Source organism: Hyaena hyaena, unplaced genomic scaffold, assembly GCF_003009895.1.
Source record: "Hyaena hyaena isolate Hyena2069 unplaced genomic scaffold, ASM300989v1 scaffold_1008, whole genome shotgun sequence".
NCBI classification, from domain to species: Eukaryota; Metazoa; Chordata; class Mammalia; order Carnivora; family Hyaenidae; genus Hyaena; species Hyaena hyaena.
The window spans coordinates 429,952-457,792 of record NW_024081641.1 but is presented as its reverse complement, the minus strand read 5'-3'; the positions used below and the strand labels follow the sequence as shown (position 1 = coordinate 457,792).

Here is a 27,841-nt window from a genome sequence, read left to right as displayed (position 1 = left end):
TATAGTTCTAACCCAAATCCTTCCCACTGGGTGCAACCTCTCCTCTGAACAGAACCTTACAACCAGTCACTTTTTTTGTGACACCTACTACATTTCTGTTTTGTTTCTTAAAAGTGACGTTGTAAGCCTCAAATGACTTTAATAAATGCAGTTTTATGTGTACATAGCTATTAAATCCTTCAGAGTAATTAGTAATTACATTCTTCAGCTACTCAAAAATGTTATACAGCTTGTTTCTAAAATCTTCGTTTAAAAGAAGTCTTAAAATTTAAGAATTGTTGGGGCACCTGGGTGGCTCAGTCAGTTAAGTGTCAGACTTCAGTTCAGGTCATGATCTCACGGTCTGTGGGTTCAAACCCCACAGCGAGCTCTGTGCTGACAACTCAGAGCCTGGAGCCTGCTTCCTATTCTGTCTCTCTCTCTCTTTCTCTCTGCTCCTCCCCAGCTTGCTCTCTGTCTTTCTCTCTCTCAAAAATAATAAACATTAAAAAAAATTAAGAAGGGGCGCCTGGGTGGCTCAGTCAGTTAAGCTTTTAACTTCAGCTCAGGTCATTATCTCATGGTTCGTGGGTTCGAGCCCCGCATCAGGCTCTGTGCTGACAGCTAGCTCAGAGCCTGGAGCCTGCTTCAGATTCTGTGTCTTCCTCTCTCTCTGACCCTCCCCTGTTCATGCTCTCTCTTTCTCTCTCTCTCAGAAATAAAAACATTTAAAAAATTCTTTTAATTAAGAAAAAATTTTAGAATTCTTGTAAATGATTTCATGTTATTCCTTTTTCTTACCTGTAACTTACATTGCCACACCCCTGTACATAACTATTAGAAACAACTCTAGTGGCCTTGAGACTTGGCTAGTTTACAAGTCAAGTCTTACTGTTTAATATACACTGGTATCGTTAATTTAATAGATAAATTTTATTTTTTAAAAAGGGCTCAGTGAAACTTTCTGGATCTGGTTGTACTTTCAAAGGCAACCAGAGGTCACCAGTGTTTGCTGGCAGTGGACTTTCTAGTATCTAGAAACGATGCCAATAAAAATGACAATATGTGCTCAGCACAATGTCACTCGACTCTGGGGATATGTGAAGGCCAAAGGCCATTTGAAATATTAATGGGAAAGCTGATTAAAGCCAAGAATGCTGCTCATTATGTAAACAGTGCTTCCTGCTGAATTAAAAAAAAGGAAACAAAAAGCAAACCTTTCCTTTGGCACACAATTTCTTTAACTCTGAAGGTCTAAATTGCTGGAGAGCATAAAATATTTAACAAAGGGAATAATAAGTAGTAACTCCTCCATAAATTCCATTTCTAATTGTGCCACGCAAGTCTTAATCCAATATTTAAGAAAGAAAAACCCTAAATGAACACATCCTGTTAAATAAGCATATAATTACCTGAAATAAAATGTTTAAATAATTATGATAAAATGTTCCATTTCTGAAGATACAATATGTTAACTTTTCTAAGCCTCTTGATATATTTTCAAGGAATCTGAACTTGTAGTTTTCGGAGCAAAGAAAATCAATGTGCAATTGAAAAACAATTTAATGAACCCTTACCTGGAAAAGTCCAGTTTTATTGAAGAACGTAAACTGTGCTCTTTTAACGAATACAGAATCTTCTTGACTTAAATTCTCAAGTAAGTTTGAAGGCAAAATTACAGAAGCCAATGGATCCATTTGTCCACTCTCAAAATCCATCTGTGACACACAGAGATACACTTACTGAGTAATGATAAATCACAGTGATAACTACCCCACAAGCTGAACAAGGCAGGAGAACGGCACTTGGCCAGGGCCAGGGCTCCCCTTTACCTCCACTGTAGGCACGGACCCTCCTGAATGAATGCCTACAGACAAAGGCCTGGGTCTCATCTGAGTTTTGCAAATGTGGAAAAATGGAAGATGCATTGATTTTGACTAAGGCAAAATGAGAAATCTACAAATCGGTTACCACTTTCAAAAATGAGTTAAGGTTTACACTTAATAGATTTTGAGCTTTTCTCAAAACACATAGTAAAATAACTACAAAAAAAAAAAAACCCAACAACCAGATTGGAGTTAGTTTGTCTGATTGCTGAGAATGAGTATCTCCAGGTAGAGGAAGCAGTTGAAGTTTGGCGAATATGCTTGGATATCACTTGCCCTGAGCCCACATGTCAGGCCAAAGAGTATCTTCCAGCAAATGGATGTGGGATGAGACTTAGCCTGTCGAATTTTCAGTCTTAAATGTGAAACAGAATTATCCCAAAGAGCCCCAACTCTCAAAGAGAATCTTGAGGACTCTTCCTTTAAACCAGATTTTAAAATAGTTTATCTTGGTTTATCTCCACAGTTGAGAAGTAGTATGTGCCACTTATGTGTTCTCCTATGTCAAGGGCGATGTTGTGACATTTCATTTGCCCACGTGGTTAACTCTAATATACAGTAGGAACCTGAAGAACATTTGCTGAACCCTTTGCTGAAGGGTCACTTCAACAGACCAGAGTGGCTCTCCGTTAATCTGGCCCAGCTTTCCTGCCCAGCCTTGCCACTGCCTACCGTTCCCAGGCTTCACACCACTGGTTCAGACTTCATTCAGAGACCAGCAGAATCAGCCATACCTGAGATCTCATGCAGAGTGCAAACTCTGGAGATCCACCCAGGACCTACTAAGTTAGAATCTCTGGGGATGGGGCCCTGCAATCTGTTTGGACAAGTCCTCCAGGTGATATAATGCAGTTTGACAACCATTGGCAAAGAGAATACCTGACACTTCCTCCTACTGGTGGCCTTCATAAAGTCCTTTCTTCTGACTGAATTGACCCCTGCCCTCTCCTCAGTAGGGCGGTTCGGTTCCAGTGGTGGTTTAATACTTCCTTCTACTATCACCTCTGGTAGAACATAACCTGGCCATCCTGTCACCCAGGTTCCAAACGGACATCTTGGTGTCCAAATGCCTTTGGCTACAGCTGCCGTTAACCTTAGCAAACATTCTGACCTACCTTCCGGCCACCCCACTGCCCAAGATCTTGAAGTAGAAACTGGCAAATGATCCGATCAGTCTTTATTTGCCTAATTAATTGGAATTAAAGAAACCACTGGCTCATTACCTGGAAATAGGATTCATTATTGCTTGGAAGACCAATGCTAAAATTTGAAACTTCATTCGTCCCTGGGGACAGGGACGATACTCCCAGAGCCAAATTCCGAGTTGTAATATTCACACGTGATGTGCTATTTAGGTCTATCTTGAAGGCCAATTCATCAATTGTTTTTAAAGCTCTAAAGAAATGATAATACCACTCGTAAGTAACATGGTTTACATACATGTAGACATATGACTTGTAGGACAAAATATAAACCGAATAAAATTGTCTTTAAGTTTTCTGATCCTAACGTGAATACTGACACCCCAAATCACAATGACATCAGTTAAAACACAGACTCCTAGTAATGAATGCATCCTCAGAAGAAATATTATGCTTTAAGGAATGTCAACAATTAAATCATCCTAAAAAGATACTGTTTTTCAACTCTTAGACTTTTTTTCTCATATAAAAAAATAGCTTTTCTACTTTATAACTGAGAATCAAAGGAAATAATGTGTAAAAGCATTTATTAAACCCTAAGATGCTATAAAAATGTTTGCAATCGTTACACAGATAAGGTAAGTTCAAAAACACATTTTAACAAACATAAAATTTTCATTGAAGAAATTTGGTTGAAAGGAAGGAAACAGAAGGAATATTAACACATTAAATGAAACAAATGGATGAAAACTAATTGTGTACAAACAGGTACATATCACTCTGCCCTCAGCATTTTCATTCCTGAAGTACAACGATCACACAGCTACAGCACTTCTGTGTCAGTCTATAGAACAGAACTGGCAGTCACCAAGTTATGCCTAAGATGTGAGTAGAATGTTTGCTAAGTGTCTCCTTTGCAAAGTGACATCAGCTAATATATATAATAGCTTATCTTGTGAATTAATACCAGTAAACATTTTTTCAGGTGAAAAATGAAATGTTATGTCTTTCTGCAGTTACTTATGTTTCTTGGCAGATGGACAATCCTAATCACTTTGTAAATTGTATTTCTCAAAAAAGAAAAGAACTTTGAAGTTCACTGTGTGAATGATCTTGGGAAATATCAATGGGTCTGCTGGACATTAAAATTATGAAAGCTGAGGGGTGCCTGGGTGGCTCAGTCAGCTAAGCATCCAACTCTTGCATTCAGCTCAGGCCATGATCTCACTGGTTTGTGGGTCTGAGCCCTGCATCGGGCCCCATGCTGTCAGCACATAGCCTGCTTGGGATTTTCTCTCCCTCTCTCTCTGCCCCTTCTCAACTCACAGGCACATGTGTTTTCTCTCTCAAAAACAAATAAACTTAAAAAAATAAATTATGAAAGTTGGGCACCAGGCATTCAGATAAGTAAGGAATTATACAGCATGTATCCAATCACTCTCTAGAAGAATAAAAAAGAACACTTACTCAGAAGAAGACTCAAGCAGGTCACTGTCTGGACTGGTTAAGATATTAGAAAATATATTCATTAAAGTTGAACCAAGCATTATATCAATATTTTCTTCTTTATTTACAATCCTTTTGACCTGCTCTACAATGCTGGTAATATTGGCTGAACTTAAGGTCTGCCCATCACCAGTTAAATTTAAAATCTGGTTGGCCACTTCATTTGCTTCCCCTAAAAAAAAAGAAGGCAGAAAAACAACCCACAAAGTTTTGAACATTTCAGGAATTCAAAATATATTATATTTCACTTCATAGCCTCAACTTTGGAGGAAGCAATTTTCAGATACAGTTCTGAGAGGAATGCCCCCAGAATCACAAAAAATAAATGTATACCTACTGTTTAAAAATAATATACAACTATAAAACACTGATACAAATACCAGTTTATATATTATGTCTTTTGTAAAACTATCTTACTATTTTTAATCTCTGATAGAATAAACAGAACATAAAGTTAGAATCAGGAAAAACAGAATTTTCTACCTTCAGTGAAACAATCATTTGCTTAGCTTTTAATATCATAATGGCTATCACATAGCAGAAAAAATATGGCGGAAGAGGATGAAGATGATGAGGTCATTTCATTTTGCCTTTGAGAACTGAAGAAAAATTGCTCACTTACTTGAACAATTGGAGATATCAGGAGGCCCCCAGTAGGCTAAAGATGTGTTGGCAAGGTCACGGTAACTATGGAACAAAACGGGATAGTTCAAATATTTGGCACAAATGACATTTTAATTGACAAAATTAGTTAATAATAAGTTTTAAAATCTGCCTTGACAGCTAGGTAAATTTTATTTGAAAATAAAACTGTAATACATTGAAATAAAACTCTTACTAAGAATTCTTACTGGAAAAAACCAGGAGCCATGCATCCTAGAAACAAAATACTAGCAATGGCCTGCACCCTAAGCTAGAATATACCAGGTTATTGAGGTTAAAACCATATTTGGTAATGCAGGTCAGATACCTCTTTAAGAAATTTTCAGATAAAATCCGATTTTGATTTCCCATAACTCTATATAGCAGATTATAATGCATACTTTACAGGTGAGGAAAAAGACTTAGAGAAATCAAAGAATATTCTGAAGTTTCACAGCCAGGAAGAGGTACAGCCTTGTTTCAAACTAGAGTTAGTGACTCTCTGGAGCCCTTCTTTTCTCCTCACCATGTACCAAACATGGCAGAAAGTGCAAGATTTGGGCACTTTCCATTTCTGAACCCCTCCACCCCTGTGAGAAAACTTAACTGGGGGTGAGTTGGAGCATGAAGAACTGGGTCTGACTTGCTGCTCTACAATGAATCCTTTGCAATCGACCAGTCTCTAGGGAAAATCTACACCCTGACCGTCTCTATTAGCAGCCTGCCTTCACCTCGATTCTGACCTTATTTCCCTCTTTTTCTGCCTCTCTCCCCCTCCAAATTGTTTAAAAGTCTTGGAATTTCAGGGGTGCCTGGGAGGCTCAATGGGTTAAGCATCTGACTACAGCCCATGTCATGGTCTCAAGGTTCATGGGTTCAAGCCCTGCACTGGGCTCTGTGCTGACAGCTCAGAGACTGGAGCCTGCTTCGGGTTCTGTGTTTCCCTCTCTTTCTACCCCCTCCCCCAGTCACACTCTGCCTCTCTCTCTCTCTCTCAAAAAAAAAAAAAAAACACACATAAATAAACATTAAATTTTTTTTTTTATTTAAAGTCTTGGAATTTCAGCTGCATGTTCCAAAGCCGTGAGCTGGCTTCATTTATCCATATACAAGGTGCTTCCCCCTACGGCCACACTCTGGTTTCCAGATCTCTCCATCTTTCTTTGGAAAAGGCTAAATCAGCATATTGCTTAGAGTAAAAAGGCTTTTTTTGGTAACCTCATCTTTACCTTCCTTGAAGTGTGTGATTTAGGTATTCACAGACTTTCCTGCCCTTCTCTCCTATCAATATACAAAGCATAGGGATGGCGGTGCAGTGTAATGTGAAGGGAGAAAATGCAGAGCTTTACTGGCAAGATTCAACAAAAGCATTACCATGTCCGTGAAGCATAAAAGCCTTGCTTCCCTGGACAAGGGAAGTTGTACACAGATGGTGGGATGAGTGGCCATTGATAGCCTTTGGGTTCCTCCTCAGCATAACATAAACCTGTGTGAAAATAAGAAATGTTAATCTATCGTTTGAAGTAAAGAGGTCTAAGATGAGAGCAAACTGAGGAATTAAGTATTTATTTCATGTAATACTGAAATATTAGCTTTTATGTTCAGAATTTGCAAAAATTGTAAATTAGGAAAAAGAAACACTTAGCACATTTCAGACACAAAAGTTATCCAAATCAAAATCATGCATGTATGGGAGTATAATCATGAAACGTGCATCATTATCTTATGTAAATCATTAACAGATAAAATTAGTAAAATCAAGGTTTATTTAAAAGATAAACACTACAGGGGCCCCTGGGTGGCACCATCAGTTGAGCATCTGACTCTTGATTAAAGCTCAGGTCATGATCTCACGGTCCTGGGATCGAGTCTCATGTCAGGCTCTGTGCTGAGCCTGAAGTCTACTTGGGATTCTGTCTCTCCCTCCCTCTGCCCCCTTCCCCTCCCCTTGCTCACTCGCACTTTCACTCTCAAATAAAAATAGAGGCTCCTGGGTGGCTCAGTTGGTTAAGTGTCTGACTTTGGCTCAGGTCATGATCTCATGTTCATGAGTTCAAGCCCTGTGTTCTGCTCTGTGCTGAGAGCTCAGTCTAGAGCTTGCTTCAGATTCTATGTCTCCCTCTCTTTCTGCCCTTCCCCTCTTCATGCTCTCTCTCTCTCAAAAATAGACATTAAAAATTTTTTAAAAACCAATACATAAACATTAAAAAAAACTAATAAACCCTACATACAGTGATGATCCTGAAAAATTCAAAATGTAATATATTTTTCCAAAGGGAAAAGGCTACAAAATACTGTGTAGTCATTGACTTGCACGCATATTTTATGGCAAAATCTCCAGCTGTTCAGAAAGCATCTTCTGTCTGAAAGTTTGCTGCGAGGAGAGTATGAAGAGAGCTGTAAGCCAGCACCACATGTCTCTCACACACGCCCTCTGCCTCAGATCACCCCACCTGTTGTCTGAGAACTCTCTGGGCAAGTGTCATGACATAAATGATTCAGATTTTACAATTTTAAAAATATTAAAATAAAAGCAAAAGATCAACAACAAAATCTTATTATTTCAGGACTGAAAAACAGCAAGTTATACCAGACTGCTGGGAACTGGTATTATAGTCACTAACTGAACATTCAAAGAACTTTCCCACCTACATTCTGAGGCTTCAAATTACCAGGGTTTGACTTTTATTTTTTTTCATTTGGTAGAAACTTTTCTTCATAGGCCCACTTGGCAGAAAAACAGTAAAGTGCAGAACTTAAAGGAAGTGGTAGAAATTACACGTCTAGGGATGCAGAGTTTTCTGGGTTCCCTCAGCCCCTAGAACAGCGATGAGGCCAGCTGCCCCTCACACAGCTCCTTTGCCATTCCTGGAGCTCCTTCCTTATGGAGACTCATGTGTGGAAGGGTGGCGTGTGCACTCTCCCCAGCTTCCAGAAGCCCCATCTGTAAATAAGCAAGCACTCTCCCATAGAGGCTCAGAAACTGGCCATGCTGGGGCACCTGGTGGCTCAGTCCTGATAAGCATCTGACTCTTGGATTTGGATCAGGTCATGGTCTCAGGAGTCTGAACCTTGCATCAGGCTCTGTGCTGATGGTGAGGAGCCTGCTTGAAATTCATTCTCTCCCTCTCTCTTGCTGCCCCTCCACAGCTTGTGCTCTCTCCCTCTCAGAATAAATAAACTTAAAAAAGAAAATAGAAACTGTTTGTGGTGATGAGGACAAGGATGATTTGCACCCCACCACCTCTATGAGTTCTCGGTAATTGTGTATGTTGACACATTATATATGGGTAGTTCCTCACAGAAGCAGAGATGCTTGCTTCGCTATCACACCGGGATTCCACCCTCAGTTGCAAACAGCTTCTTAGAGACTGAGGCATGCCTGCTGCCCTCACTTCAGCCTCTTGCACATGTATAAGGAAAAGTGTCCAAGTTTCCTTTTCTCTTGATCTCTATTAATATGCCTAATCATAAATAATCACAGTCACATAGCAACAGAATAATTACTTTTTGTTGTCCATATTTGTGATCATTGATTTTTCTAAAATAGTTCTACCAAAGCTCATTCATTTAGTTATTCAAGTATTTAAGTGCTGGGGAGAGTATAGCACATGCTAGGTGCTCGGGGAGACAAGAAGTGAGGGTGTGAAAACAATGATGTGATAGGCAGGTGGATGGTGGGAGTAAAGAGCGGTGTGAAGCAGACCTAGAAAGGCATAAAGGGTCAGGCACATCGGGGCAAGGGCAAGGGGTCCCACGTGTATGGTTGGAGCTCAGGACGTGAATCGTGTCTAGGTGGGAACTGAATCTAAACCCTGGATGACTCTCAGATTTCTGACCTACTCCTTGTGAAGTCAGTGGTATCATTAATGAAGACAGAAAACATGAGATGTTTTCTAATATGACATTGCCTTTTCTAAGAGTTACCTCATTAGAGTTCCCATATGTACACAAACATACTCTTTATTCCTGCAGCTGAAGCCAATTCTGGTCAAGGCTATCCTGGCTCTTTGCTCATACGCTTAGTATTTCCAGAACAAGTTCCCCACAAGAGTATAAATTCTTTTCTGCCCTTTCTCTTTCATTCCCTTAGATTCATAGATGTTGAGTTGCTCTCTTTTATGTTAACTGGGTCACTCATTTGTTACAATGCCACTCATAGGATGAATTTCATCATCAGAAAAAATAGTTTTAAGTAAGCAAATGATGCGCATAGGAAGAATATTTCCATGGCTGTATCAGTTAAACCTGAAGAGTTATAGAGCATACGTATTAAAAAATTAAAGGAACTTACCCAGTTGTTTTACGCTCACTGCATATAGCTTCAAGCCCTCATCCAAGGAGTCATTATTTTTTAAGAGCTTCTGTTGAATGTCTTTTCCTTCTAAATTGGGATTGTTGGTAGCATTGTAAACTAGAAGGGCCCAAATCACCAACCTAGAAAAACATTTCAGATGTAATTGTTGGAATTGTTGATTTTTTTTTTTTTTTGGTGGAATAACAGTATAGTTGGTTGTGGTAACAAGAGGGATGACCATGAAGTGTTGAGACTCAACAGACAGGCCACAGCACTCAAAGACTTCTATTGTTGCATACATTAGAATGTTAAAAATATATCTGTATGAATAGATTATATAAGATATTGCATGTATAATTCTATTATATCATATTGTATAATCTCATTTCTTTTGAGAAATGTTTTAAGTAATATTTATAGCATACATGCAAGAAAAGACCACACTTCTGGCTAATGCTACATTGTTTCTTGGTAGCCAAAAATAAAGTTTTTTAGAAAAGTTAAATTCCAACAAATCTGACTAAAAGGATTGACTTTAAGATTATTAAGGTTTTACTGTTAACAAGTAACAACATTATTAAGGGTGTTCCAATTTCTCCAGAACTTTAAAAATGATTCTCCATCTCCATAAAGCATTTGCAAGTATGTTATATGGTGAAAAGTTACAAAATAAATACTTAAAGTATACATGATGATTGGCCAGTATCCTACAGAAGTTTACAGACTGTTTGACTTTGAAGGTCTTTAAAAAGAAAATATTTCTATGAGAAGCAGAGATGAATCCTAAAAGCCCCATCAAAACCTTTGGTTCTACATTTCAAAATAATGTAATTTTCTGTTCAACTGTAATCATAGCCATTGTCAATAGCAGAAATCAAAATATGCCAAAGTCAGGGTGGTAGCACTGTTTCTGAAATAAGTATTCCCCACAGGGAGGCATGGCATAACTTATTTACAAAATTATGCGGATATCAATAAAAATGAAATGGAGTACTGATATATTTGTGATGCTAAAAAAAGAAAGATTCCTTGAAATATATGCCATTCAAGGTCAGATGAAGTTAAAGAAGAGTTCTATTCCCACCCCCTGCCCCCCCCCCCGCCCAAATATCTGTGCTAATCTCAAGGACAAGGTACTGAACTGTTCTCACAATTCAGTCTGAAAAGCTAATTATTGGGGCGTCTGGGTGGCTCAGCCAGTTAAGCGTCCGACCTCGGGTCAGGTCATGATCTCACAGTTCATGGGTTTGAGCCCCACGTCAGGCTCTGTGCTGACAGTTAGCTCAGAGCCTGGAGCCTGCTTCAGACTCTGTGTCTCCCTCTCTCTCTGACTCTCCCTGCTCTCTCTCTCTCTCAGAAATAAATAAAAAAAATTAAAATTTTTTTTAAAAATGAAAAGCTATTTATCTCTAAAATGATCTACAGCTTAGTGTTCAAATATAAGTCATATTTCAGGATGAGCAAGACAAACATAGATATAAATATAATGGTAAACTGTCATCACTTAATAATTTTGTAAACGGCCTAGGAAAAAGTATCTTTTGGTTAAGTTATTGTTGGAAGATAAGCTTTGCCACTCTAGTTACTGAGAGCTTAGAGTTGAGAACATGACCTTTTACTTCTCTTGAATATGGAGAACATAATGAACACAATGTATTGGGCTCATACTGAATCCCCAAATTCAGCAATTCAAGAATGACCATGCATTTCTCAGGCCTTATCTCTGCATTTTCCTCTCTAATCCTGAAAACTGAAACTGTTTTCCTGGTTCTACAAAGTTCCATCAGTTGTTACCATCAATCACCCTTTATTTGAATAAACCAGTCTCTGTGGCTTTGGTTTCCTGTCTGTCTAGGCGATAGAGGATGATGGCATTATCTGAGGTTATGGTCTATGTTAAGTGTTACAACCAAACTGAAAGGAAAAGTTTGGGGAAAAAAAAAACTAGTAGATTGTGGTTTTGAGAAAACACTTAGAGAGACAAAAATTCATCAATGAGCATAAGAGAAGTAGAGAGTAGGTAAAAAAGAGGGGGAGAAACCTGTAAGAATACATTTTAAAATGATTAAAATTTTAAAATACACTTTTAAACAGTTTCAAAAAATTGTGAAGCAAAGATTCAAAGAAAAACCAAACATGTAGACTTTCCCATCTACATGGTCTTGGTTCTCTCTCCATAATATTTTCTGTGAAGTTATCCATTGGTTTGACAAAAATTGAGATTCAATGAATTTAAATGTCTTTCAAGCAAGAGTTTGTGAGGTACTGACACAGGCTAGTGATGACTGACTTCAGTATTGCTGGGTAGTAGATGAATGCTGACTTCCTACAGAGGATATATCATTGATGACACCCCCAATCTTGGCTGCCCCAATTGTTAGACAAATGTCCAATAAAGCGATCCATATCATGCATCCATTATTCCAAGCTCAACAGGATCAAGCAGTACAGGTTGGAGGAAAAATTATTTGCCTAAAGAGAGAAGTCTAGCTGACATCAAGAATATAGTATTAACATAATTATCCTGTTCTTTAGATCATAGAGGAAAGAAAACTTTCTTTCCCTAATTGGATGCTTCAAGCCAGTCCATTGTGATATAAATATTTTCAACTATAATTTAAAAAAATTTTTTTCTTTTTTAGTATTAAACAGAATACAAAAATAAAAGTAAGAAGAAACTCTCTGGTCAACGTTCATATGAAATTCTATTTTTGTCTCTTCTCCTAATAAGAATACATCACCTTAAAAGAAATATATTCCATCATTATGGCTGTAAATCTATAAAATCAGTTCAGTCAATTGAAACTGAGAAAGACTTAAGGGAACTTAGGCTTTTCAACTAATTTTTTTCTTTTTTGGAGATGTAATAGACTACCTGAACATAACTAAATTTATTTCATTTAGGACTTTAAGTTGTTTTTAATTACATGGCACTCTGAAGTTGGCCTGTGGGTGCCAACAAATTCTGTAAGGTGAATAGATTTGTTAAATTACGTGCTGTTGAAGTCACAGATGAGATGAATTTTAAAATGAAAACTTCTGAAAAGTGGCTATTCTCCATATTATTAGATGCCATTATACATAAGCTTTAACTATCTTTTTTTTCTTTGATGGTCTCTTTGAAATTTCAAATAATAGGTAAAGGCTTATCATAAATAAACTAGAAATAATAACTAGAATAACTCATACATTTTAAATGTGCTACTTCTGAATTATTTTTCATCGGATTCACATTTTTATCCACTCTATTATTTGGTGGTTTTAACTACAAGAAAACAAATAGTATACATTACTGCTAAAGAAATAAAAGTGCTACTTGATAAAAATGTTTCTCTCCTATTTCACTATTCTCATTTCTCTACCAGTCAAAACAGGTGAGAGAAAGTATGTTACACTTTCTGTTAAGACTCTGTCAGTGTTACCTTGGATCATTCCCAATGCTCCTCTTGACTTTAATCTTGTCCTCATCCATGCTCTGGTGAAAACTATAAACACAAATATGTATCTTCATTATCAACCTCATTTGTCACATCATCAACAACAAAATTTGAGGAGGTGAAAGAAAGAGGCAAAATAAACGTTTTTAAGCCCAGTGTTTCCAAATACGTGTCCTGAAATTGTTGTTCTTTTACATGTCCGAGACTCAATGGTTCCATGGTCAAGTAAGCTTGGCAGCTCTGTGCCAAGATTTCAAGATTCACAACGCATGTTAGTAAACTAAAGAGTCTGAGATGTTCAGATATCTAGAAATGCACTTCAGTTTACTTTTCAGTTGTACTTCTGGAGTTAATTCAACATGTGATCCTTCTTCTGTGTTAACTTATGACATCTCTTGGGTTCACAGAATACACGTTTAGGTTTCATGAAATATACCTTTGAAAACTAAGTATAAAATTATGAAAACAAGGTGCAGAGGAGGATATGTGGATGATACTATTTGCTAGGCAGGTAAAGTGTTCAAATATAACAGTAAAAGGCATTTTTGAAAAGCTAGGTGCAGACTGTAGATGTCTCATCTTACATAAAAATGGCCTCCAAATTGGGGTGCTATAGATGATCAACTGGGGTATGCGATTAAACCTACAGAACTTCTATGTATATGTGATTATCTTTTTTTAACTTGTGGTATATTATAACATATACTGTTTAAGTAACACACACACACAAATTTATTTAAAATTGCAAACATATTTTGGGAATGCCGGCTAATTTTTTTTAGATTGGGATCCATGATCAAAAAATTAAAACCAATTGCTACAGCACTGAAGATTTGCACAAAGAAATGACATAGAGTTGTTTTAGAAAGATTATAAATACGGTACATGTGTGTATGTGTGTACTTGTGCTGTATGTGTGTTTGGGGGCTGGGGCGTATAACCAGAGAGATAGAGCGTAGCATTATATGAGACACTACTTTTTATTTCTTAAATAATTCATTCTGTCATTTACCTGATATTGACCACATAAACAGTGTAGTTCCAATTTTGGAAGGTTGAATTGAGCTGAAAAATACAATGGAAAAGAGTGAGCTTTGATAATACTTTCTAAAAAAAAAAAAAAAACTGAATCGAGTTTCTTCCCTCCCAAAGGATAAGTTGTTATTGGAATAAGGCCCTGGGAAAATCTCAGAGAGCCAGAGTGAAAGAAGGGTAAAGATAACAGTTACCGGATCATTATATGCCAAGAACTTTCAAAGGTTATTTCTTCGATCTCACAACAACCAGTGAGATAGGTATTATCTGCTCCCTCACCCTTATTTATGAAGAAACTGAGCTTCATGGAGAGGAAATAGCTTGCCCAATGTCCTCAACTAAGCAGCAGATCCCAGACTGAAACTCAAGTCTGTCTAGAAACACTATACTTTCCTCTCTAGCCCTTATTATAATGGACTCCACTATAATGGTTCTTCAAATTAGCCATCAGACTGAGGGCTACACAGCTGTAACAGCGTACACGGGAGGATTAGCAACATAAACACCTTTGTATTCCTCATTTAACAATCACAAAGCAATTAACACATCTTTTCTAGTATCATCTCATAAGGATATTAGTAAGAAAAGTTACAAATTAACAATATGAGCCTTAAAAAAGCAAAATTAGTTCAACATTATTGGGAACTATGTTAATTATTATGTAGCTATTTAACAGTCTCATGGGTCTCAGCGTCAGACTTTTTAAAGAAGGAATGGTTCTTCTCAATATAAATAACAATTACATTTCCAATACAATCACAAATGGGATTTCTTTACTGATATGAGATCTTCCTATTTCTATATCACCTCCAAAAAGGGATTTTTAGGTCTTACTTTATACACACAGTTAGCTTTCCTTGTAAGCATTCCTAAAATTGAATGTAAATTCAATGAAGTCCTGGCAAAAAGTAGTATTTTAAAATTAAAAGCAGCAATAATATGAATCAGAGACACCAGTTATGTTTTCTCTATTTCAAGTATCTGCTTTGGTATCTTTCATCTTAAACAAAAAGTGTCCAGTAAAGTTTAGCTTCAGATGAGAATGAAGCTGCATTGAAAACCAAACATATAATATAAACGTAAAATCACAGGCTGCCAAAGGCACAGACTGTCCAGTGAATGTTAATTTCTCAAATTAATCATATTAGCAGTGGCTTATTTGAGAATGAAAATAAAGAATTTTATCTTTTGAAATCATTCTGATTTTTTAAATTTAATTTTTTAAATGTTTTATTTCTGAGAGAGAGAGAGAGAGGAGAGAGAGAGAGAGAGAGTAGGGGAAGGTCAGAGAGAGAGGGAGATGCAGAATTTGAAACAGGCTCCAGACTCTGAGATGGCAGTCAGCACAGAGCCTGACGTGGGGTTGGAACCCATGAACCCTGAGATCATGACCTGAGCTGAAGTCGGAGGCTTAACCGACTAAGCTACCCAGGCACCCCAAAATCATTCTGATTTTTAAACAAAACAAAAATAAGAATGCTTGAAAGGAAATGGGATACAAGAATATGCTTTCTGGAAAGCCATTCTTTATTTAGAAATGAAACATCTCTCCTAGTGTCTGAATTAGTTACTGGCTTTAATACGTCAGTCCCAAAAATCAACAGCTGCATTTGTCATTATTTAGAGAATTTCACTCCTCTAAATTTTGTAACAATTGTTAATTACATACTATTGTTTCCTGTGGTCAACTTGTTTTAAAGCATATTCAAACTAAGGCTTTTCTTATTATAGACTCTTCAAAATAAGACTGTCTTGTCCTAGCAGTTATTCTTTAGATAGGTAGATCAATAGGTGACTGATAGATAAATAGACAAATAGATTAGATAGTCACCACTACTTCTCAATATATTTAGCTTTGGTTTGCTACCAAGGGCATGTTTACCAGGCTTCAGCATAAGAAAACCCATTTTTCATCAAAATGTATACTTGAGTGACTTCAATCACAGTAACTGTGTAAGCTGTAGTAGTACTGTATATAAAAATCAGTACAAAGTCCCACAGTCTGTTACAGAAACAAAATAAAATAGAAAATATAGAAGCCTATGGAAAACAAAATTTTTGTCTCAGAGATGAAAATTAGAAAACCATAGGTGGTATGTATAAGGAAAATGAAATAAAATGCTGAAGTTTTTTTAAATTGGAAATTACCAAAATTTTACTTAATAGAATATGATTAAATTAATTAGTATAACCTAAATCTCCATCAACAGAAGACTTAAATGGCCAGACAGTGACAGAATGGAATACTATGCACCTTTAAAAAAAGAAAAAAAGAAAAATTAGATAAGGAAAGTCTCTGTGTACTTATGATGCAAACCTGGTAATTACAAAAATAAGTACAATGATACGTAAAATATGCTTTTAGTGAAAAAAGGAGGAAAAATAAGAATCTATAATCCTTTTTAAAAATGTTTATTTATTTTTAAAAGAGAGAGGGGTGGGGCAGAGAGAGAGGGAGACAGAAGATCCGAAGCAGGCTCTGCTGCACTGTCAGTACAGAGATGGGGGCTCAAGCTCATGAATGGTGAGATCATGACTTAAGCCACCCAGGCATCCCAAGAATCTATAGCCTTATTTTCTTTTATATGCACAAAGAATCTGGGAGGGGGGAGGAGGGAAACAAACAAGAAAAACTAACAATGACTTCTAAGCAGATGGATTAGACTCCAGGGAGATGAGCTACAAAGATGGACTGAATATTTTCATGATATATTTTGTTATAATTTTTGGTTTATGAGTCATTCAAACAATTAAATAAAAAATATATAATCTACTTTCTAAAGCTATGCTGAAAATGTAGGGATATAATAGTAAATAAAGATACCTATCAAAATTTATTTCTATTTGTGTGGTACTATTCTTATTTAGACATTAATCATCTATTAGGCTTGTCCTTGATTCAAATGTACCTCCCCCTCTATGCATAAGCATACACCTCACTTCTATATCTGTTCATAGTAAATATAAGGAACAGCGTCTGTGTTTCACTAAGATCTATGGACTCAATTACCCAGACGGTAGAGTCCTTTCCAGGTTTCCAGACGTGAAAGGTTTCAAATCACAAAAGAAATTGTATAAGTTCACTTACCCATTCTGCCACCTTGTTCTGTACTTTAACCTCAGGGTGATGAAAGATGTTTTGAATCACTATGGATATTCTAAAGACAATTCCATCTGTCCATTGGAAATAGGATTGAGCCGTTAGTTATATTTTATAGTCCTATAATTATCAATTTAAATATACAATCACATGATTTCACACAATGTAAAAGAAACTCTTTCTGTTGGGGAAATAGGCTTCTAGTTATGGAACGAATAAGTCGCAGTAATAAAAGGCATATAGAAAAAAGAGTCAACGGTTTTGTAATTATGTTGTATGCTGACAGATGGTAGCAACACTTGGGGTGAGCACAGCATAACACACAGACTTGTTGAATCACTATATTGTACACCTGAAACTAACAAACATTGTGTGTCAACTACACTTCAATTAAGAAAAAACTAAAAAAAAAAAAAACACTTTCTACACAGGTACAGAAAATTTGAGATATTTTGACTTTATGCTCATTGACCTTTGCAACTGCTTAGAAAGAGTATCAATTAGTTTATTCTGATAAATATTTCATTGCTCCTACATTATCACCTACATATGTTTCTTTAATTCTATAGATTTTGGATATCTACTCTAGTTTTTTCATGATTTTTTCATGTATAATTTGACCTCATATAATAAGAAATTACCTCTTTTTTTTATCTTATAAAGAATGACAGGGTTTGGGGGGTGAAAACTTGAGTAGAATGATGGGCAGAAGTTAACTTGGAAAAGAATAGGCACACACGTATTTGCTGCCCTCTGCCCCTTCTTCTTCTCACCCCACATAGCATTTATTTCTAAGTCATTCATCAAATTTTTCATCAAAATTCCATAAATATAGTGGTTTGTATCAAAATAAAGGGGGGAGGAAAGAAAGAATATTTGCAGATATAATTTTAACTGGACTAAATTGCTTTAAAAAAAACTTACGTGAGAAAAAGGTTCTGCTTTTTTCTTTTGGGGATCTTTAAAGTAGTCTGATCATTTTTTTTGTAAATGCAAATCTAAGTCACCAGCCAGGTTTGCTGAATCTCTCTAGATGCGTGTTATAGGATATCTTACTATAAATAGCTCATGAGAACAATGTCATTTTAAAATAGGTTATATATAGAAAAAAATGAATCTCCATTATTGTCAATCATCTTCCTTCATGCTTATATGTTGGTAAGTCTTCAGGAAAGTATGCATAGAAAATGTAGAAATTATATGATTTAAACACTGTTGGGGAATAGATTTAATGAAACATTTGGAAAGTCAGTAGAAAATACTTAAAACTCTGCCTCTGAAAACCCCCATATCTACCAAAATGCAAATTCCAGTTCCACTACCAAAGGAATGCTTTTCCAGTATGGGGTCAGAATCTCATGCTAAAAATTCTACCACTCCCAGAGGTAATAGTATAAATACGTGAAATTGGTACAAGCCCAAGGACAAGTGGATTTAACTTATGCAAACTAGGTTATTTCAGGTTCTAAAACTCTTCAGGTATTTTAGCAAAGTTGATTTGATGTTTCCCTAAAAATATTCTGAATTTAAAATATCTGGAGGAATATATTCAAAACAAATGATAATAATTCAGATGAACAAAACACGTGTACACTGTATATCTTATCATATCAAATCATGGATATTCTGAATGGGTGAGAAGTTCAAATTTGAGAGGTCTCAGAGTTATTCCAGGGTCCTAAAGATAATTCTGCCAATGTTCACTGGTGCCAGCAGAGTAGCTGAAAAGCCACCACTAGATGGAGATGCAAAGCACGTGTTTAAGACCAGCATTCTTTCCAGCTCAGAAGAATATTGCAAAATACCAAAAATCATTATTTTTAATCACTGACATTATTTTGGAAACATTTAAGATGGTTTTCTTTAATTTTTAAATATTTGCTGCCTCATTTTTCCAATCTGCTGTTATTTATAAATGAGAAAGACATCCAATATCAGAGATCATCTGAATAAATTTCTAAATATAGTACTCTCCCTAGAGTTATATTGCTTATAGCAAATAAAATATATGAACACAGAAAACAACCTAACATCTTGTGTTACAGACTCTCTTGTGTTAGAGATCACTTTCAAAGTGGTCTCTCTGCAGAAGCCTTGGAATGAAGTATTTATATATTCAATGGTGTCTACTTGTTAAACTTCTTTAAAATTTCTGAACAATACAGTCAACAATGAAACATGAGAAATGTCCAGGAGGGAACTTTCAATGCTGGATAAAGTGCCCACCAAAGAACTGGGAAGAAGGGTTGTGGCTTGCAGCAAAATAATTGGCTTAAGCATTGCCACTGCAGAAAACACATAATTAAGATGCACTGAAGCAGATTTTCCCATGGCATCCTAGAGGTCAAGCAATCTTCTATAGATGTAAAAACTCCTACAGGGTCTCAATAGAAATGCTTATTACAAATTTTCATATATTCCAGAGACTTCAAAAGCTGTATGTATTATCCTAATAATGGCAACCAAGCCAGAAGAATTCATGATAGATATTTCTTGGGGCAAAAAAATAAAAAGTATTTAAATATATCCATTTTCCAGTGTGACAACTCTTTTCTTGCATCCATGCAGAACTTCAAAGCAGAAATCATTGCTTGCCATTACAGATGTGGTCTCAAAACAGTATTCCTTTCTCCAATTAATCATTTTTTTCATCCTTCTTAATGCTCTTTTCAGGATTTCTTAGAAGATATAGAAATGAGACTACTTTATATGGAAGGGTGTGAAATACAGGTTTGAATGGCTGATTTTCAATTTACAGATGCTTAAATATAAACCAAATGTTATTTTAGAGCCAAAATGATGTCTTTGGAGTAGTGATGAGGGAATCATAACACGTAAGTAGCATTTATAATATGACCGGGGTCCTGCTCATCCTGCACACATGATTTCTTTAGATAACAAGAATATAAAGCTAGACTGATTGTCCAATCTATCTATCTATATATATATACATCCAGAGAATAAATTATTTTATTTGAGTAGTTAAATTGTGTTAAGAAACTAGAAGCAGTGATACAATGGATACCTGTAAGCTAGGTTTTTAGAAGAATACTAAGGACTAACAGAGTTAATTCCTTGCTTGGGCTACTTGTGTTGATCCCACAAAATGTAATATCCAAGGGCACTGGTGTGATGCTTCAAGCACAGAAGATAAGATTTGGTATGCAAATAACTGGCTCAAAAGCTTTCCTTAAGAATGTAATGTAAAAGGCACAAACTTATTTGTGGGAATACGTAGGTTATACATTACAGACTGAAACATCTGTTTATGAAAAGTAACTTGATGTTCCTAGTATACTATCTGAGGTATCAGTTAAAGTCGTATTGAAAATAACAAAAGGAACTTTACGCAGGAACATTTCACAAGTCTAGGAAAACACATTTCATTGATACACTGGAGAAGTATGTCTGATTGTTAAACAATCTCGATCCCTGCCCCCTCTTCACACCAGCATCTCATCATTGATGGACTCAACAAAACTCTTCCATAGTCTGGAATTTAAAGGACTGGATAAGATAGATGACAAATCTGATAGTTTTACCTATCTTTGTTACAGTGAACAAAACAGGATTCTCTAATATACAGATCATAATAAGCCTGAGAATGTTTACTGTATCCGTTTCCCAAGGAATAAGAGAAGTGTATCTGAAGTTCTTGACAGTATATGAATGATTTAGATGGTCCAGGACATGACCTTAAATCCCATTTATTCAGAAGGTGAACAAGTAATTCTCTTTCCAATAATTTCTAACTTGACCACATCAAAGAAAAAATGTATTAATTAGATTACAGTCTGCCTCTAAAACTTTGTTACTCTCCCGTTTTAAGAAGACAGTGAAGGCTTCAGGCATAGAGATCTGAGAAAACAATAGGAGGTAGGGAGAATTTAATAATATTGTTTTCATTATATTCATTTTCATTTTTCATTTCTACTTTACAGCTAACAATATCAGTTTTACAAGAGCAATATCACTTTTTCCATATTAACTTAAATGTTTAAGTAAAAATATGAGTCAATTTAGGAAAAAAAAAACCTTGTAACTCAACAATATAGGTGGCTAAAGATGTGGTAAAAGTTGTTCAGATGGTACACAGACTGGAGTACACAATTTTGAGAATATTTCTACCACATGATGACTTTTGAATATTTTTAAATGCTAGGATTGCATTTTTATCCAGAATCATCTCAATTAGGTTTTTTCCTCTAATGTAGTCAAGTCAAACCATTTTAACTGATTCTAACATTTGCCTGCTTTGTTGAAACCCCATTGAAGGTTATGACGCAGGGAGGAATGGCTGAACAAGGCTCTCTTCAAGAATGTCAGAAATGACATGATGGAGTGAATACAGCTCTACTCTACCAAGTCAAGGACTCTGAAGCATCACATAAAAGTTCTTGGGCAGTAGAGGATGTGCCAGTCCTGGAGGGAGAATGCCACAGAGCCTCTTTGTATGTTCATACAAAGAGCGAAATACTTAGTTAGAATTATAATATTCCCATCTACTGGCTGGAGTCCATGTGAAATATGCATTGGAAACTTCAGCTGTAGCTGCTTTTTCCTGGGGGTTGCTGGAATGTTTGCCCCATCATAAATCTCCTTGGTGTAACTACCAGAATAACCATAAACACTTCCCTGAATCGGTGTCTTTATAATCCTAGTAAAATTTATATCTATGTTTCATGTAAAACATTCCATACTTCCAATTTAAATGTCCTTATAGAGGAAGTTGGTATAACCCCTGAAGCCAAAGAAAAAATTAACTATGTGGGTTTCTTTTCTCTGGGTTTTGGTCCCTGGTGATATACTGCAGATGTTTTGGCCTCACAAGTGAAATGATTGGGGTTGAGAAAATTCCTTTGTTTCTAATAGCTCATACTTGGGAATATTACCGTATTCAAGGCAATGCTGTGGTCACCTGATTGTAATTTTTCTTTTCTAGAAGGAACTTAAATCATTTACTCTGAATTATCAAAAGACTATGTGGTCCATACAGGTAGCAGACTAAATAATAACTTAAGTTACCTGGCATTTTCCCTGCTCATGTCTTGTATCTTATTAACTGCCATATTTGCAAATTGCAAATAATATACATTGTAAAGTATATGTGGAAAAAGAGTCAAGAAGCATTGGCACTTAACTGAATTTTTGTCAGCCAAAAATGGACTTAGTTGATATGCAATTACATTCTAACCATTATTCTTCAACAAATAAAAACAGACAGCAACATATTACCATATAAATGGATTTAAATGTCACAAATGCTTAAACATAAAAGTTGGTTTCAGTGAGAAATTACAGCATTAGGTTTTGTGAAATTATAAAATTCTTTAAAAAACTGGTTTCGTGAAGAGAATAATCTGACAAAATACCATATTTTTTCAGATATTTCATATAAAGCAAATTAATTCCTTTTAATTAAATACCTTTCTCTTAGAGCTTCCTTGGAAAACACTGTTAGCTAGAGGTGTATAAGAGTGGTACTGCAAATGTAGTCATTCCACTGGTCATTAGAAAAAGGAACTCAAGGGTATCAAGTGATGTCGACTTATTTTACTAATCTTACAAATGTACAAATGTATCCAATGATTCCAACAACAGAATTTTTGTTTGAACCTTAGATATTCCCATTCTTAGATTACAATTTTTTTAATCATATCCGACATACTACAAATATAAAAGGTAATGATTTCTTACCATTCCTTTGTTTATCGATTCTATTAGTAACAGGCATGTTAGTGGTGACAATGGGTGATGTAGTACTAGGAGAGTCTACAGTAGCTGGTAATAAAGATGAGAGAGATGTAATTTTGCAGGGAGCACATGACAGTTAATATGGATGAGCAATCTATAATTAATGCTTGAAAATATATAGAGGAGGAATAGAAACCATTTCTTGCTACTCACTACAACAGACTCTAGGGTTATAATGCATAAAACGAAGCAATGCTTCCTATGGCACATTAAGAATCACTTCATATGGCCTTTGGTATTGTAATGTGCAAGAGTTTAGAGCTGGCACAAATGAAGAGGAGAAAGTACGTCTAGATTCTAGAACCAGGTCTCCTATTAACACGTTGATGACCACGTAGTGATTTACTTACTAAATCTTTCTAGGACTCAGTTTCCTAAGTTTGTAAAAAACAAAACAAAACAAAAAACCCAAAAAACAAAAACAAAAAACAGATTCCAGAAGGCAGTCTGTTCCGCACCTATCAGCTTTCTAAATTAAGTTATTCTTCCTGATATGCTGAGGCTAGAGAAGTAAAGTCTCAGAATAAAATGTGTATCTCCTTGAGGAGATAAATGTAAACAAAGAGAATGAAACGTATAGACTATAGAATATAAATGTATAGAATCAATCATTTACAGATCTCAGTAACTCTACTAAACACTGATGGATAAAACAAATTTCATAAGGACACGCCTTACAGAGGAGCTATTTTCAAGGCATTATGTCATCACTTTGCTTTTTATACTATTAAAATTTCCAATATTAAACCTTTATGTAGGGTTTTAATAGCTTTCTAAGGGATTCTGAGTTATATAAGTAGTAAAAGAACTATATACAGCATTTCTCTTTAGTTTCTCTTAAGAGTATGCTTGTATTAGCTGTACACTCATATGTACACTGACCATTTCTTATATATCTCAATTTTTAAACAATTACCTAGACTTAAAACATTTAAGAGATTATGTATGAAGTGATATGTGATTATGATTACCTTCTGAAAGCTAAATTCTTTGACTCAAAATATATATCCTTAACTAAAATGATTTTCCATTTTAAAATAATAACACTTAAGAATTTAAGTATTTATTTTTTTAAATTACAGCCAATCAATTATATTCATCTTAATGCAAAATACATCAATGAATATCAAAATGCTGTTTGGTCATCTGGGACATGAGGAGAAAAATGCTGGGCATTTGGTCTTTTTCTCAGGAATCAGTCCTATAGATTTCTAAGATTAAAAGAAAAAAATTTAAATCCTTCAGATCTTGAACTAAGCAAAATTAATGTTTCTTTTTATTTCACATAACTATTTTAAACTACACTGTTTGTGAAACCCACATAATGACTTTATTTTCATAGATCAATCTTCGGTAATAATATCAAGAAATAGTGTATCAGAAAAGAAGCAAAGATAATACTGAATTACATCCCTTCTCCCTGATTACTCTTTTCCCACACTGGAACCACAGAAGAGAGCTTAGGTTTTGATCCATTTAGAAGCACTTCTATAACCCCTGTCACTTTCATACCGTGATCCTCTTTTAAATAAGAGATTCAGCTTTTGCAAAGGCATTGTCATGATTCTTAATGTGGTACATAGAACATGCTACGTCATAAAGAAATATTTAATAGAATAAATGGGTGAAATGGGTCATGAGTAATTAGGAGGAGCAATGATAAAATTAAAGCAAAAATATTTAAATTATTATTTCAAAACTTACATAACTTTAATTATATATTATTAGCATCCAACTATTTGGTAATAATATATAACTGGACTACTGGCCATGATATAGTCACTGTACCTTAAAATAATAAAATTACATTAATATTAGTTTAATATAATTATTTTTATTCTAATATTTTAATTATATTATACCCCATAAATTCCCTTATTATCTTGCTGTAAGCTTAACAGAATATTTAACTTAATTATCCCCTTGTTAGTCACACATGAGTACTTTTTCCAATATTGCATGACTATATTTATACCGGACCTTTGCAATAATATTGAGAATAAAAAGAGGGAAAAATGAAATAAATCCCTGTTTAATAGTATATAATTATTCACATTTTAAAAAGCCCATGCTTTATGGAAATATGGTCAACCAGTGTGTGAATGCATTCTTTCTCCACAGGGTATGTGCTGTGCACCCACACAACTGAGAGCCAGAAATTCTTCTGTTTTGCTGGGTTTTGGCTTCTCAAGTGAAAATTAAGATAATAATCAAAATAACTTAAACCTCATTATCCAAAATAGCAAGTAGGAAACATAGTCCAGAGGGCGACGCTGGCTCCCTACCTTGGCAGAGGGTCCCCAAATCTGCACAGCTGGCTAGTTCTGCGGCCGGGAGTGGGATCAGGTAGGAACCTTGATCAACACAGAAGGATGACACAAGTTATATAAATTTAGGATTTAATGACATTATGCAAGAAAAAAGAATCCATGAATCTTCTGGTTGGTATAATAGGAGCAGACCTAGAAGAGTCCAGCAATAATACTCCAACATCAAGAAAGTCTCGTAAGCTTTGGGTCTTCATTTCCACAAAGCTACAATCACGTTACTGACATCTCCCTCAAAAGCTTTAACTCCACTTCTTGGCTGTTCACAGATGAAAGGAAGAGAAGTGCTCCTATCCATTAGCGTTTGTGTAAAAAGTCCAGGACCTTTTTATAGAATAAATTATCAAGATCTGGTAGAAATTCATATAAATAAAGTAATATAAATATCAAAGGTAAGTTTCAAAAGTGAACTTGGATATGATTAATATTCATAAAATGCATATTTCTGGATCACAGGCACCAGCATATGCTGTTTGCTATTCCAGAAATATGCTTCTGTGACTTCAAATTGGCCTCTGTGTCTTTTCATTTCAAACTTTTTTTTACTGACGCATCCTCAGCAAGCAACAAGTTTAGAGCTGATTTTCTAGTAGGTGAAATGGATTTCCCTTATTGCACTAAAACTCCCTCTGACAGTTAGCAGATTTAACCAACAGGTTAAGACTGTTCCCAATGGGCTAACCTTATCACAAAGCACCCCCACTATGCATAAAGACAGAAGAATAAATAAAAATATTCATATATATATACACACACATACACATATTTAATCTTAAGAGGACATTTCTATAATAGTGATTCTATTCTAATGTTTAAACATTTTCCAAAGTCTCCCATGGGAACAGTATGTGAAGGCACAGCAGGTATGTGATCTAACAAAATGTGTCTAATTAGGTAAATGATGGACATAAGCAGAAAGCATCCCAACAGTTTAACAGCATCTCATGAATCATGATTTCTTCATTCTTACCTGTCTCAGGCACCTGGCCCAATGAAGAAATGCTACCCCAGAAAGACCTACTCAGGGACGCCTGGGTGGCTCAGTCGGTTAAGTGTCAGACTCTTCATTTTGGCTTAGGTTATGATCTCACATTTTGTGAGTTCGAACTCCACATCAGGCCTCACGTTATAGAGTCTGCTTGAGGCACTCTCCCTCTCTCTCTCTCTCCCTCTCTGTCTCTCTCCCCTTCCTGTGCACTCTCTCTCTCTCTCTCAAAGAAAATAAACAACTTTAAAAAAAAAGTACAGGCTTGTCTGTGATGTTAACTGGCAAGAAGCCCTCATCATAGATATTTACATATTCATTCAATAAAAATTTAATCACTGTTTAGTGTGTGAGGCACACAGGCTAGAATAATGCTTTAAGACAATGTCACTGCTCTCAGACATAAATGGGAGACAGATTTACAGTTCTCTGAATGCTGCATGTGAAGTGCTCAGTGGCTCAAAGGAGGGCATGACCAGCAGTTTCAAGAGAAGGGTGAACAGAGGATCCATTACAAAGAAGAATACCTGTGAGGAATATCAGGAGCACTATACTGATATGGGAACAAGTGGCTAGAAGTGGGTATTACTAACAGACAGAATTACTGAAACACATACCAAGACGGCAGTGAAAAATTCTGGGAACTGGGTGGCATGGCATTACCGGAGTAGAGTAGGAATGATCAGGTATATAGGTAATAGATACTTCTGGAGGGCCTTATAGAATGCTGGCCCCATGAATGGTGGGGCTCTGTCTTTCACTGGTATATCCCACACACACAGTAGGTGGGTACTCCAGCTTTGCTGAGTTTTAAGATGCATTATCAATGACTGATAACATTTTGAACTCTTTCTTAAAGGAAACTATGAAAGGAAACAAAGTGAGAAAATTAGATTTAAATCTGACACCACTTTTGAGCCTCCCTGGCCAGGTAAAAGAGAAGATACAATAAGAATAACTAATATTAATAGTTCAGACTTGATATCATGAGCACAATGGGGATGGCAGGAAAGAGATGGATACAAGACATCTGAAGACCGAATGTACAGTATTTGGTAACTAATTGGAGGAAAAGGAAAGAGAAGACTAGGGAACATTTTTCTGGTTTCCAGCCTGAGAAATTGGTACATAATGATCTCATAAAAGGAAAGAGGAAATACTAAAAGAAAAGTAAGCTTAGGAGGGATGGAAAGAACAGAAAGTCCAGTAATGAGAAGTGAGGTGTCTGTGTGATATCTGGATACATGGGCAGGTGTACACATTTTTGTTGCGAGGTCTAGCCAAGAAATTATGCTGCAGAATCTACAGAAGTGCCTGGGATGATTCAAGCTAGAGTATAGATTTGATGGAATCATAGATATTCCTATATTTAAGGACCACATTATCTAAGAAGTAAAAAAGAGCTCTAAATTTGAGAAGTAAAAATAGTTCTTGTAGAAGGTGGTTTTATAGAAGTTTCATAGAGGGTGTGGCCATGTTATGCATACCAGAAAGGTCAAGAATGATCAAAACCGAGAAGATGTTTACCTCTGCATTGGCATTTTGGTAGTAACGGTACAGGAGTTAGTTTCAGTAGCACAGGGATGATGAACTCATGACCACCATTTGAGAAGTGAATGCAAAAAGAGGAAGGTTGGCTATGAAAGGAGGCAGAAATAGGGAGGGTGACTTTGAAAGATTGAAAATTTAGACAAATAGATTACAGGAAAAGGGCATCTGAGGAGGCAGAAGTTGAGGCTTGTCTTAGGACT

At 35.9% G+C, this 27,841-nt stretch overlaps 1 protein-coding gene across 2 annotated transcripts in view; it reads right to left on the bottom strand.

The window, feature by feature from the left end:
* ADGRG6 (adhesion G protein-coupled receptor G6) overlaps positions 1-27,841 on the bottom strand; it is a 137,796-nt gene that overhangs the window by 37,063 nt on the left and 72,892 nt on the right. Inside the window, exons 5-15 of one of the 2 annotated variants that reach the window (XM_039221757.1) lie at positions 25,064-25,132; positions 22,722-22,805; positions 17,013-17,098; positions 13,902-13,954; positions 12,875-12,937; positions 9,450-9,592; positions 6,530-6,641; positions 5,136-5,200; positions 4,475-4,685; positions 3,089-3,260; positions 1,557-1,697 (exon numbers count right to left, since the gene is read on the bottom strand). In XM_039221757.1, coding sequence (XP_039077688.1) covers positions 1,557-1,697; positions 3,089-3,260; positions 4,475-4,685; positions 5,136-5,200; positions 6,530-6,641; positions 9,450-9,592; positions 12,875-12,937; positions 13,902-13,954; positions 17,013-17,098; positions 22,722-22,805; positions 25,064-25,132 — 1,199 coding nt within the window. The remainder of the gene's footprint in view (positions 1-1,556; positions 1,698-3,088; positions 3,261-4,474; positions 4,686-5,135; positions 5,201-6,529; positions 6,642-9,449; positions 9,593-12,874; positions 12,938-13,901; positions 13,955-17,012; positions 17,099-22,721; positions 22,806-25,063; positions 25,133-27,841) is intronic. The other variant, XM_039221758.1, reaches the window with a different exon arrangement.